At 38.5% G+C, this 13585-nt stretch overlaps 2 protein-coding genes across 6 annotated transcripts in view; both read left to right on the forward strand.

The window, feature by feature from the left end:
• The window catches only part of LOC119487472 (contactin-1a-like), an 83729-nt gene extending 82474 nt beyond the window's left edge, over window positions 1–1255 (forward strand). For all 5 annotated transcript variants that reach the window (XM_037768388.1, XM_037768386.1, XM_037768389.1 and 2 more), the window contains exon 24: window positions 196–1255. In XM_037768388.1, coding sequence (XP_037624316.1) covers window positions 196–272 — 77 coding nt within the window. In that variant the 3' untranslated portion in view covers window positions 273–1255. The remainder of the gene's footprint in view (window positions 1–195) is intronic.
• A 7097-nt stretch (window positions 1256–8352) lies between these two features.
• Window positions 8353–13585, forward strand: part of LOC119487474 (PDZ domain-containing RING finger protein 4-like) — a 142193-nt gene continuing 136960 nt past the window's right edge. The window contains exons 1-2 of the mRNA XM_037768391.1: window positions 8353–9115; window positions 9694–9780. Of these exons, the coding sequence (XP_037624319.1) occupies window positions 8783–9115; window positions 9694–9780 (420 nt within the window). The 5' untranslated portion in view covers window positions 8353–8782. The remainder of the gene's footprint in view (window positions 9116–9693; window positions 9781–13585) is intronic.

The following is a 13585-nucleotide window of genomic DNA, read 5'->3' on the forward strand; positions in this document are numbered from 1 at the left end:
TGGAGGGGCATTTAAGGTGATCTCCACACAGATGGGGTATAATATCACACTTCACACACCAAACATGCTCTTTAGTTTGATGGATGAGAGCTGCACACTACTGGGATGTGTATTTCTTTCCCCTTAAATCAGCAGCAAATTTGACTGCCAGTCCAGGTATTTTTTGACATCCTTTCATGTCTGTGTGTCTCTCAGGTGGAGGTGTCATGTCCGCCTCGTCTCTCGGCGTCCTCTCCCTGCTCCTGGTGGCTGTCCTCTGCCTGAACCTCTGAATGTAGCGCCATCTTTGTCTTCACTTCCCGTGAAGGAGACTCTCTATGGTTGACGCCTATAAGGACTTTGGGACTCTTTCCACAATCTTTCGTTTCCGCCCCCGTAAACCCGGGACGTCATATTCCAAATCTTCCCCCTCTGGAATATGTTTGTGGAAATAGACATGGAAAAATTGGAAATGGACAAAGACATCCCTTATTTATCCACAAAAAAGCCTCTTTGGAGGAGCGTCAAAGGAGTTCTGTCAACTTTTTAAATATGCCTTATATAAACAACTGCACTTATCTTTCACAATGACTTGTTTTAAAATGGATCATGACTGAAAGTGTGAACTTTACACTTTAGGTTGGCCGTTAAGTCTTTTTACATCATGAAGCCAACCTTTCTTATATAGATAAAGACGCTGTTGGTGCAGAAACGTGGGCTTCATTTGATCAGTGTATCCTACAGTGCATTCCATAGTATAAGGTAAACAAGTATCTGTGAAGGATAAGTGTATGAGTTTATAAAAATGTCTTTCTGTCTTTCTTTACTTACAGTTCAGTGACAGTTTTCTTCTATTGTGTTTTTAAAACGAAGCACACCCTTTGTTACAGAGATACAGTCAAAGCAAATCTCATGCTTTCATACCTGATTTTTATTAATCATAGAGGAAAGAGCAATTTATGTCATGCTGAAATAATATATCCAATACTTGATTTTGCTATCTAATATACTATGGATGTTATTTGAAGAAAAATAGATTGGTTTTGACCTGCAATCGATGCTTATTTACAAATCATAACATGAGCTCTATCGAACTGAATACCACTTTCAAATTGTGTGCATGTTGACTTTGTTACATGGAAGAAAAGTTTGAAATGGTTCAGAAGTGTTTCGGGCACATGGATCCATATTTGCAAAGCTGAATGTAAAGCAAACCACAGGAGCAGGAACTGAACTGAACAACATATCAGACATCAAATGTAAAAACTGCAGCAAACATTGTGTGTCAGTGGTTATTTTGATTGCTTATCGCCACCTCTGGTTACATCTGTCAGTGATCAAGGCTTTACCACAACATCTGGGTCATTCTTGAACTAAACTAAAAGAAAAAAACACTTTGGTAACACTTTATAATAGCCATCATTTATAAATGGTAAATTGATAGTTAATTAAACTTAGTTAATAGTTATTTTACTGTTAACAAACAATGAAATGAGTAAGGGATGATGTACAGCAAGCTGGTCATTGTTCTGGCTGCACCCCTCCGTGTCGGGTTGCGGCATCGCCCTGTCGGGGTTTATTTCACAAAAATGACCCGCTAGTTGTATATAATCCTGCTTATTACACGGCAAAAACAGTCCTCCAGAGTCCAACATCAGAACTGCGTCCATAGCAACGGTCTGTTATACATAGCAACGGTCTGTTATAAAGAAATATCAGACTGTAGAACACTGTGATTGACCAATCAGGATTGAGTATTCAACAAAGCCGTGTAATAATAATTAATAATGTTTACTAATTATTAATAATGCTATAATTTCTGTGATTTTATCATTAGTTTGTGTAATATGAAATTATTAGTTTATAAATGATATATTGCATCACAGCTGATAAGAGACAATAACAATTACATTCTGATAACATTAGTACACTATTTATTAACAGTTTATTGTTGTACACATTATAACATTTTATATACTATATTAAGTATTTGTTAGTGATGACCAAACAATTTATAAACCTTTTAAGAAATTGTTGTAAATTAAATATAAACATTGCATAGATATATGGACCAGAAACCTTATTCGATATTGATAAAGTATTAACTATCTATCTAAATAATGTTTATAGATGCTTTACAAAATATTTATTAACCATTGACAAAGTGTTACAAATATCCATCTATGTTTATAGACGTTTTACAAACAATTTCTTAAAGGTTTATAAATAACTTTGTAATCATTAACAGATACTTATATACTATATATATATAGTACATCAAATGTTATACTATGTGCAACAATAAACTGTTAAGTGAGGGATAATGTACACCGAGCCGGTCACTGTTGTGAAAGAAACCCCGACGTTCGTGACGACCCCGTTTCTTTCACAACAATGACCAGCTCGCTGTAAATTATCCCGCTTATTACACGGCTACTTACTTAAGAAATCAATAATTTGACAAAAAACGGTCCGCCAGAGTCTGACATCAGAACTGCAGCCATAGCAACGGTCTGTTACACATAGCAACGGTCTGTTATACATAGCAATGGTCTGCTATAAAGAAATAACAGACTGCAGAACGCAGTGATTGACCAATCAGGATCGAGTATTCAACACAGCCGTGTAATAAAATAACATAAATTATAGCATTACTAATAATGGATAAACATTATTAATTACCATTTCATTGTTTGCTATCAAGAAAATAACTATTAACTAAGTTTAATTAACTATCAAGTTAGCATTTATAAATGATGGTTATTCTAAAGTTTTACCAACTCTTTTGTTTTGACTGTATCATCAGGACCTCAGTGGTACCAGCTGGTGCTTTGTAAAGAATGTCGGCATTTTATTTAGTATGAACGTTTTCATTTCATCTCACTCGTTTATGGCTTTGTGTGAGAGTCACTATTAACAGTTATAGTGAATGGTAGCGATGCTCATGCCCTCCAATAATTGTGCAATGTATGATTCATCCGTGGCTACTTTATATTTTCTAATAAGACAACTTGCCTAGCTCCTATAACAGTAATGTAGTTTATTTCATATCTCATTATCTGACGTAAACAGATGATAAGCAAAGCCATCTATGTCAGCGGTCATCAAAAGCTCATGACGTTGTTTCTACTGCATTATTTTTGTCTTTTTATTATTAACATGTGATCAGAGATATATAAACATTATCACCTGCTGTTGTTTTTTGTTTATTATATTTGTATGTCATGACCCACCTCTAGTTGGACAGCTTATTTCCCTCGAATGGAGGAGAAGAAATGCGGCGTTTTGACCTCCTACAGTTCATTTCCTGCGTGACTGACTGATGCTGGCCGTGCTTCTACATTGTGACTATATCAACATCCACCACAAAGTGCTTTTCCCAGTTTCCCTTCATGCGACAAATCATAAAAGAAAAGAGTTGCCAAATGCATGAATGCCTTGAACTTTTGGACGAAGCAGCGGCTCTTCATCCTAACATGCATGACATTGGAGACAAAGCGGTGCATTACTTTGCAGCAAATCGACATCATAGCGACTTGTCAACCTCTCAGCTTCATGTGAAATACATTCCACTCCTGAGTGACATCCCTTTACGTCAGAGACAGAGTAGATCTAATGTGTGCATCAGCTGCTAAGCTTCATTAAGCCAGTCATCTCATTGTGGGGAGAGGAAACCTTAAAACTGACTAAAGGAATCTCAGTCATTCAAGTTCAGAAATGGTCCAGCAGTCTCGCGCACACGATGGTGGGGACTTGATAGCATCACTGGTGGCAGTGGCGACATGTTTGGCTGTTTGCTGGAAGTTCAGTGCTTTGCTGGACTTGAACAGCACTTGTGAGGGATGAAACTGGAACCTCTCATTGGCTGGACACGGAACAATAAAGGTGTAGTTAACTATTGAAGTGCTCTGGTGTTTTCTCTGTTGTTTTGCAGTGACTTCTTTGACATAAGGACTCATACATTATCTGAAAGCATATAAATCAGAAATAAACACAACTTAATTAATGATAATTGATTAAAATAAATTGTGAAAGTGTACAAGAGTTTAGAACATGATGATAGAAGTATTTGATGGCCTTTCCCATCCTCTATTATGTCTCATAAGTTGTTGCAGCAATTTTTGGGTTGATACCATTTATTATACAGATTTGTTGCTAAATGTAACCATTTTTTACCACTCGAGAATTGATAAAAAATGATCAATAATCCCTCCAAAAATACCACATTATGACACCAAGACCTTGAGGAACACCATAGAAAAAGCCATGCTGTCATTTGGTATCAAAAACCTTTGACATTTTGAGATTTCTGCGAGAATTAAATTTTTCGGTGATTGGATGGCGAGCACTTCTGTTCTGGAAACTGCTCAGAAACCCCCTTATTATCAACCTACCTATAGGGAAGCCATCCATCCTCTGAATGCTCTAGGTCTCTAGTTTGTGGCTGTAACATTTCATGAGGCTGTGGTTATCTCAGAGGTCACCACAGCTCATTTTATACAGTGAGGTCAAATTTAAAAAAATGGTTTCACTACAATGAAATGGCTTCTATAGAGAATAACATCATCACACATGAATACAATTGGGCTCATTGGATCCACGAGAGTCTCAGCTTTACGGTGGTACCCGTTTTTATGTAATTCAAGACTGTTTAGGGTCTTGGAGGGATACAACAATACTCCATTAGATTTACATTAGATTACAAACTCTTTACGAAGTATGCATGAATAGAAAGTGGTACCCAGTACTTTAATGTTGGAGCTGGCTGAGGTTACTGGTCGAGAGCTACTTCCTTAAATGCTGTTGGGACGTTTGTTTTATAACGATGCATCACATTTTCTAAGCCCCTTATACTAACACTGATCCACGCTTTCATTTCCTCCCATCTTGATTATTGCAATTCACTCCTCTACAGTATTGATGCTAGCTCCATCAATAGACTCCAACTGGTCCAGAACGCCATCAACCAGACTTCTAACACACACCAAATCCAGACACCACACCACCCCAGTCATAGAAAAACCTCCACTGGCTTCCTGTCGCTCAATGGATCAACTAGCCTACAAAATGCTGGTCTTCACCATCCATCAATTTTCCAACCCCGCTTTAAGACCAACCCAATCCTCTTTTTGTGTCGTTGTCTGTTGTTTGTCTGAGCACCGCTCTTTAGTGTAAAGCAATTTTGAATTCTAGAAAAGCACTATATAGATTTAATTTATTATTATATTATTATTATTATAATTACCATTATTACTTTATCTGATATGTAACATATTAATCTGTAGAATAACTAGTAACTTCAGCTGTCAGATACATTTAGTGGAGCAAAAAGTACAATATTTCCCTCTGAAATCTAGTAGAAGTATAAAGTCAAATATAATGGAAATACTCAAGTAAAGTACAAGTACCTGAAAGTTGTATTTAAAGGTCCCATATCATGCTCTTTTTCAGGTTCATACTTGTAGTTTGTGTCAATAAATGTTCTTAGTTATATTTCACCACTGACAGTCCAAGACTAAACGGGAGTTTCAATCAAAATGTTGGTGTCACTGTTCAGGTAAAGATGTCTCAAATGTGACTTTGACTCTCATAGTGGATGATTTAAAAAAAAAAGAAGTAAAGTTTGAACATATACAGTATGTTACACCAACCATAAATGTATAATTTTTTAGTGCTAATGTACAAGAATATACAGATGAGGAACATAAACAGATGGACAGCATGACGAAAGATGCTAAATATACCAATATATTCAACCGAAGTTTTGAAATATCCATTTACCTTCGCTATGATATGCTATGAAATGCTATGGAGCTTTCAATCATATCACATGATCTTCATCAGCAGACGGGAGTTGAGGTCCAAAGTCCACTCTTAACCTTAGAAACAGAGAAACATATCTCACCACAGGGTCCTTTGAGTAGCCGGTCTTGAGATTTCAATCACATCACATGATCTTTATCATATTGATTACACTGATATTGTGGATTTGTGAAGGACGAATGACTGAAAATGTCATGTTAAAAGTTTGAGTTCACAGCGAGTCAGTCTGAGTTCACCGGAGAATGAATTATGAATTGAGTTTGGTGTTATTGTATGATTGGAAGTCCATCCATGAAAGCCAAAGCAATGCAGACACCCCAGGAGGATATTTCCAGTTTCACTTTAAACACACACAAAAAGCAAACGTGTCAAAGGTTGTAAGAAGTGTTATCAAATCCAGACAGATTCTCCACTGGGGTCGGTCTACTGGTGGTCTCAGGTGCTTTTCACTCTACTCTTAGATGTGCCGACACTCCTGAGGTGCATTTGAATACAAAGAGGAAGCTTTCATAGCAGAGTTTCAGCTCTCTCATACCAAATAAGAGAGTGTCGTTTATGATTCATGAGCATCTTCCATTATCAAGTATTTTCAAACCATATCTGCCGCCAGGAGAAAGCTATTCTTTACCAAAATATCAGAGATAGACTTTCAATCTGTCCTCCGTTACAGATAAGGCCAACTCCGTCAAAGTCTAGTTTTTCAGGCAGAAACAGCTGTTGGAGTATTGTCTCCTATCAGGTATCCAGCAGATGAAAAGTAGATTGATATCACTTCTCTCGGTGGATTAGGTGGGACCAAATGAATCAGATTTTAGATTCTTATTGAGCTTTAGGTCAAATCTCCGTTTCAATCAGGGGTCTCAATGCTTTTTCACTGAAATCAGCTCACAGCGGGAACAAAAGACAGAGATAACTTCTTATTTCTCCCCAGTGGCTTATCGCTCCGAAGCATATGGCCTGTGCGATAGGTCTGATCCCAGGTTGCTGGGTAAAACTTTCCCTCCAAAAAACACACTCACGATCATTGTGACCCAGTCTGACTGCTGCTCCAGACTCATACGCTTCTGGAAATGTAGCTATTTGCTGACTGATTTAATTTAATATCACATTATAAAGTAATTCAATAGTTACTATTTCATTTGCAGTGATTGACGGGAGGAAAAACACACTCCTCTGACCTCCGTGTGTGTGTGTGTTTTTGCAGACAGGTGTGCAGTCCCGGGACAGATTGTGTGCTATTGTCTTTGTAAATCTACACCTGTTCTCTGACAGCTCAGACAACACAAAACACACTTTAAAGTGGTGCACGGCAGACCAGAACCAGACCTGCTGCGCTGCTGGGAGACCTGAAACATGACGCCCTTTCTGAGATGCCTGCAGTATGTCATGCTGTGTCAGGCAGTGAGACTGGCCCGGACTCCTGCAGGAAGGCTTTATTAGTGGAGGTCTCCATGCAGATATTAGGTTACAGGCCAGAGTTTCACTACTGGCGGACCATCATCCCCCCCCGAGACAAGTTTCACTGACATTTCATCGCTGCAGAACCTGTTGACTAAATTATTTTTAAAAGGGGTTAAGATGAGGCCCAAATAAAACCCCACTGATAATGCCAATCATGATGAAATTGAGATGTTTCCATCTCAGTTTGAGGGCTCTGTTCCAAGTATTTGAAAGTATGACTTGGACTTGCAAAAAATGACTTGTGAGCATCTCTGCTTTTTAGTTCATGAAAGTATACTTTGTGTACCTTATCTTATAGTTCCAACAATTTATGTATTACATAAAGAGACTTGTAGCTTTTGCTATTTGACTTGATGACTTGTGATGAGATTAAAAAAAATAATAAAATGTGTTGTTCTCGTATGCCTCCACGGTGAACGGATAATCCAAAAACTTGATGAATTGAAGTAAATTCATATCAAAACATCCTTTTACAAACTCTCACACACTTTAATAGGCGACTCTTTCAAAGCACAACCACAGGCCAAGTATTCTTTTCTGTAGACCTATAAGGCAAGAATACTTAAATATACTTTTCTTATATAAGTACATCTTGATCAAAAGATTACATAAGTAAGGCCTATAAGCCAAATATACTTAGAGGATGTTTTCGATATGAATTTATTTCTAAATTGATTAGAGGATAAACCCCTTGAGATGCAACATCTCGTTTTCAAAGAGGGTTCCTCAGGCACAAAACATAGAAGTTAAACATTTAAGCACATAAATAATAATAATAATGATAATAAATTAAACAAAAACGTAAATTCAACAACAAAACAGTCAAACAAGGACATACACAAGGCTCTCACTCCATCCCATCCCAAACCACAACAACATAACATGAAAATAACACAAATAATGATGAACATAATAATAAAATATACGTAAAAAAAAAAAAAAGGTTATAAGTTAACATACACAGTACTTTTGGTTGTATGCACAAACAAAAATCAATAAAAATGTAAAAAAAAGAGAAAGTATGTTTTGAGAATTAGCGACCTCTGCTGGTGAGGATGATGATGATGATGACATACATGGATGATGATGATGACATACATCAATCACAGCTGCGTACTATTAGGCCAAATTAAACCCGCACAATAAACTCCTAGAATGTAAAAGATGGTTTACGTTCAACTTGAAGTCAAATACTTTTATTAGTTTATGCAGGTTAAAGTACGGAGAGTCTGGGCTGACCACCAGAGAGAGCAGGAGTGAGTCAGCAGGGAGAAGTTTCCTTCACTCCTCAGAGCAACATCTCATCTCATCTCATCTCGTGCGGCGCGAGAAGTGGCGCAGCCTCTCGAGCAGACCGGACAAACTTTTTTTTTAGCTCACTCTCACACTCTTTCATGTGCTCAGACTTGTAAAATAACTTTTGAGCGTCTCAGGAAAGTTGTCCTGTGCAAAACGATGTGCGCTGCCTGCCCGACTCCCTGCGCGTAAAAGGACCCAACCTAACAACTTTTCCACCGGGATGGAGTCGGAGCAGACGGGTCGTGTTGGAGGTGAAGGTGTTTGTCAGAGGGGATGCGGGCTCATGCTGCTGTCCGCCGACAAAAAAGTAGACCACTGCTGCGTGGACGCGCTCCGCACCGTCACCGACGCGCTGGAGGCAAAGAGCGCCACTTTGGAGCACCAAACCCGGATGGCGAGGCTCAGGTGGAACCGGAGAGAGCAGTCTCTGCTGGCCCAGGTGACCACGCTGCAGAACGAGGCCCAGCTGGCGGCTCTCAAGTACCAGAGAAGACTGCACCAGCACATGCTGCACATCAGCAGCATCGCAGAGCAGGTCACCGGCTACTACAAGGTGAGGGTTTAGGCCATTTCATGTGTGTGTAGCTGAGTCAATATGTTGGTTATTTTTATCATTTTTTTTAAGAAATGCTACATATTACATATTAAATATTACATTTAATTTCAGGGAATATACATTTTATTTTTTTATTTTTTTTTTCAGCTTTTGCTGTATTTACTCATTTAAAATACACTTGTAGCTTCTGCATTTTATTATGTGCACATATTTTATTTATAACTGTATTTTGTTATATGTGTATACTGCACAAAATACACATAGGCAAAGCATGGACAGCTTCTGTACTAGGGGCTGAGAAAGAGCCTGCCACTGTGTGTGTGTTGGCCCTGTGCTGCTCCTTATAGAAAATAAAGGTACAGATCCTGATTCCTGGTCTGAGTGGTATCCTTCAGTCTACCAGCAACCATTCTACAGCTGCTACATATGCATGTGGTGCAATAACATCTAGGTTAAATAACATGAAGGAACTATGATTTATGGTTTCACTTTGAGTCAAGACTGGGTGTCATATGTAGCAAAACATGACAGGCTGATAAATTTAACATATTTTTTGTGTTTGTTTGCTGAATTAGAGAGACGTGAGAGAGACAACTGACATGCAGAGCCAGATATCTGATAAAGCAACATGTGCAGAGGGAGAGCAGCTCAAAGCACCTGAGGTAAGAAGAGAAACACACTCACAAAGCTCACAGCTGAGCTGGTAGTCTTTTCCTATTTACTGCTGGTAAAACACTGACTGATTTATCACGGCTCATTCATAAAACTTTTTAGCTTGGTTGTACTTATCCAAAATGCCCAGAGGCAGCAGCAATGTACATGCCTTGTTCTTATCTATCAGTATCTCTAGCGTTGGAGCCCACTGAGACACTTCCCATTGTTGTTGATATTAGGATTTTTTTTAAAAGCAGCCTCTTCCTTCTCTGTTTCGCCTGCTGCCTCAGCTCAGGCTGAACCCTGCTGCCAGACAATGCTTTGTGTAAATGTTGACTTTGGGATCATCACAGTGAAGACAGCTTATAGAAGATAATCTCTCCGCACACTGGGTTTGTCATTTGGCATGGTGTGGTCTCTTTTCTCACAGCGAGAGTGTGTTTATGGAATGGATTTTATAAACATCAAGTTCAATATTACATATATATCAGCCTATATGTTAGGGTTGTGCAAGAATCTGGCGATACGATCCATTTCATGATACAGGGGTTACGATTCAATATATTGCGATACTGTAAGCAAGACGATATATTGAGACTTTTTAAATCAAATTTTAGGAAAACTGTCCTAGTATATAAAAACATACCACCATATGCATAAAACCAGAGTAAAAAGTTAACTTTTTTATGGAATCAGAACAGTGGGATCTGGGTTTGCGTTCATCACAGTTCCTGTAACATCCAACATCATAGCTTTACTTTGAGAGGGCACAAACACTAAGAGGGTGCATCTCTTTGCAAATTAAATAAATTAATCTTTGCATGTAATGCATGAGTGTTTTTGAGAATGGATACAGTATCACAAAACATAACATCGTGATACTCAATATTTTTCATATTTTCTTACACCCCTACTATATATAATTGTAGTAGTCACCTGTGTATGTATTTGCCAGCAATATGTGATCACCTCAATGCCGTGATTAGAGCTTTGTCACAGTTTCTGTGGAGGAATCGGTTTATGTCCTACTTGTTTTGTCCATCCTTCTTCTAAAGTGGTCTTTGTCCTTTTTGTCTTTGGGTCTCAGCTGATCTAATGTCATTGTCTGTTTAGTGTCCTACCTTTTTTTTAGAAAGTTTGACGTCAGAACACCTTATCACATTTCACCTACAATCACTGTATCCTAACCATAATCCAGCCTTGAAAAGAAAAATGGAAACCAAAACTTTCTTAGGAGAAAAATCTGATGGGATTTTCATTGATGTTGTGCTCTATATTAACCCATTTGTGCCCAAAGACTATATTTAGTATGATAAGGAAAATGCCACAACATGTGTTCTGATTGGTCAAAAGTCTTGAAATCTGGTGTGTACATACTCTGGGCAAGTATCAAACAGCACAACTTTTTAATTTTTAGATCACATGAAAATTCACACTTTTATTAATAGACAAAGTCTCGATTTTTGAAAAATTAGGAAAAAGCATTGTGTTTATTAGATGTTTTCCATATGCAATATTTTCTTAACACGGCAAGTTTGCATATCTTTCATATTCAACTTGTTATGAGTTCATAGATACCAAATACTTGATTGTGCTCCTTGTAGTTTCTGAGATACAGACATTTTCTTATCACACTATATCTAGTATTTGGACACATGGGAGGGACTACTGACTACTAAAATATAATGAAGTCTATCGCAAAAACAGTAGTCCTATCATGTGCCCAAATACTAGATATACAGTAGTATGATAACAGTTAGACCAACTTTGAAAATGTCTTCACATGTATGCTTATGCAAGCCCAGATAACACTTCCACCAAAGGGAAGTAAAAGTTTCAGTTGCAGGCACAAATGGGTTAAATACAAATTATGGATTATAGTTTATACAAACGCTATATGAGTGAGTATCTCCTAGAGGTGCTTTTTTCAATGCTTTGAAAACCCCATATGGAGTATGGGCACTTTGCCTGCTGTAGCCATGCTTGAATGAAAAATGAAAATGACCAGAGAACAAAACACTCTCACTTTTGGTGTTAACAGCTTGTATTACATGTTAATTGTCGCCTGTTTGCTTCTTGCATAATGTGTTTGGAGTATGTAATTGATGGGCTAACCTATATGGACATTTCTAGCTGCTCCTCAGTCTTTGTTAAATGTATTAAGCCTCCCCATGTGGCTGCCAAATCTAATAATAGCTCTTGTTTTAGTAAGCTCACAAGGTGGCGTGAAGGTAGTGTTATTAACCGTCAACCATTAACTCTGTTGTGTTTGGGCTGCTGCTGAGGGTGGATGGGTTTAATCGAGGTGACGGTCATATAAAGTGTCTCTCTAATTGCCTACAGCATGCTGTGAGTGCAACAGACTCACTTTTGATTAATGTGGAAAACTGTTCAGCCTCCTCTGCCAGCGCTGGGCAGAAACGCAGCGAGCATCTATTTTCAGCTCGCGTCTAAAATCTCCACTCTAATGCCTCTTTAATAGTTTTCTCACTCTGTGTTTTGCTTTCCAAATGGATTTTCCAATACTTGAGAGAGAGAGAGAGCTGGGTTGCAGTTCATCAAACAAAGTTTTACAGTTTAGTGGAAACCCTCTTTGTTGGAATAGTGATGGGCTTTCTGTCTGTGTAGACAATAGATGACTAGTTAACACCCCGGTAGCAGTTGTGGATTTTCCCAATCAACATCCCTTTGTGTGGTTGGAAAGCTTAATTGACCCTTTAGTTACTGTTACGCCAGTCAAGCTTTCCGTTCTCATTTTTAAAACAATTGTTCCATGATTTCAGACGTCGGTAGACAAAAGCAGGCTTCTTATTACTAGCTGTAGACAATCCATTTTGTAGACTAAAATCCAACTATTGCTAGCCGATTTCAGCTCTTGCTAGCTAGCTTTCTAATATATATATTAGCTTTAACTTGTGAGTTGGTTGAAAACAAAAGTCCCAGACTTGTTATAAAACAAGAAGCCTGTAAAAGATTTTTTTTTAAGTATGCACTACCAGGCTAAAAGTCAGTAGCCTCACAAGCTATGTAGAGGACATGGAAATAGAGGTGTAGGTTGGCTATTTAGCCCCCATATCATGGTTCAGTATGATAATAGACTGTAGGCTCGTTCCAGATGAGCCAGGCCTGCGCAGAACCGATCACCGGCGATCACCGCACAATGCATGCCGGTTAAATTTGTGTCCGACTTACTCTGACGTCATGCACGCATGGGCAACGATAACCTCACGAGATCGAGGCAGCTGCAGTTTTTAGAGCCAGGCGCCGCAGTTGCTCTCCACCGACTGCAAGACCCAGTGCATGATGGGAAACGCCTGGCTGTCGCCTGAACAAAGAGCTGATTGGCCCTTAGTTTTAACAACAAACGTGTTCTACGTGTTGTAGAAAGTCCGAACTGTCTGTATAATTGTAATATTTAACACTATATTGTAGGCTCTCACGTTGTGCAATGAAGGTTTCATCTGTTAACAAATTATCTAGTGTGGTTGATGATAATAATAATAATAATAATAAATGTTATTAATATAGCACTTATCAAAACAAGCAATTACAAAGTGCTTTATAAGGCAGACAAAAAGAATAAAGAAAATGAAATAAATCCGAACGTGGTCTGCAAACTACAAGTGGCCTACAGATCGGATCTGACAGGATGTGACTTTTTCTGTGACTTCCTGTAAATTCAGTGAAGGCTGCTGGAAACGTCTGGAAACTGTCCGACTTGACCACAGCTTTTTGTCATCTCCCCCTGCTGCTGCTGCAGCCTGATCACGTCCACTTTCCAGGCGAGGCGCAGTTCATCTCCAACAAGCCCAG

The sequence above is a fragment of the Sebastes umbrosus genome, chromosome 4 (genome assembly GCF_015220745.1).
Source record: "Sebastes umbrosus isolate fSebUmb1 chromosome 4, fSebUmb1.pri, whole genome shotgun sequence".
In the NCBI taxonomy this organism is placed as follows: Eukaryota; Metazoa; Chordata; class Actinopteri; order Perciformes; family Sebastidae; genus Sebastes; species Sebastes umbrosus.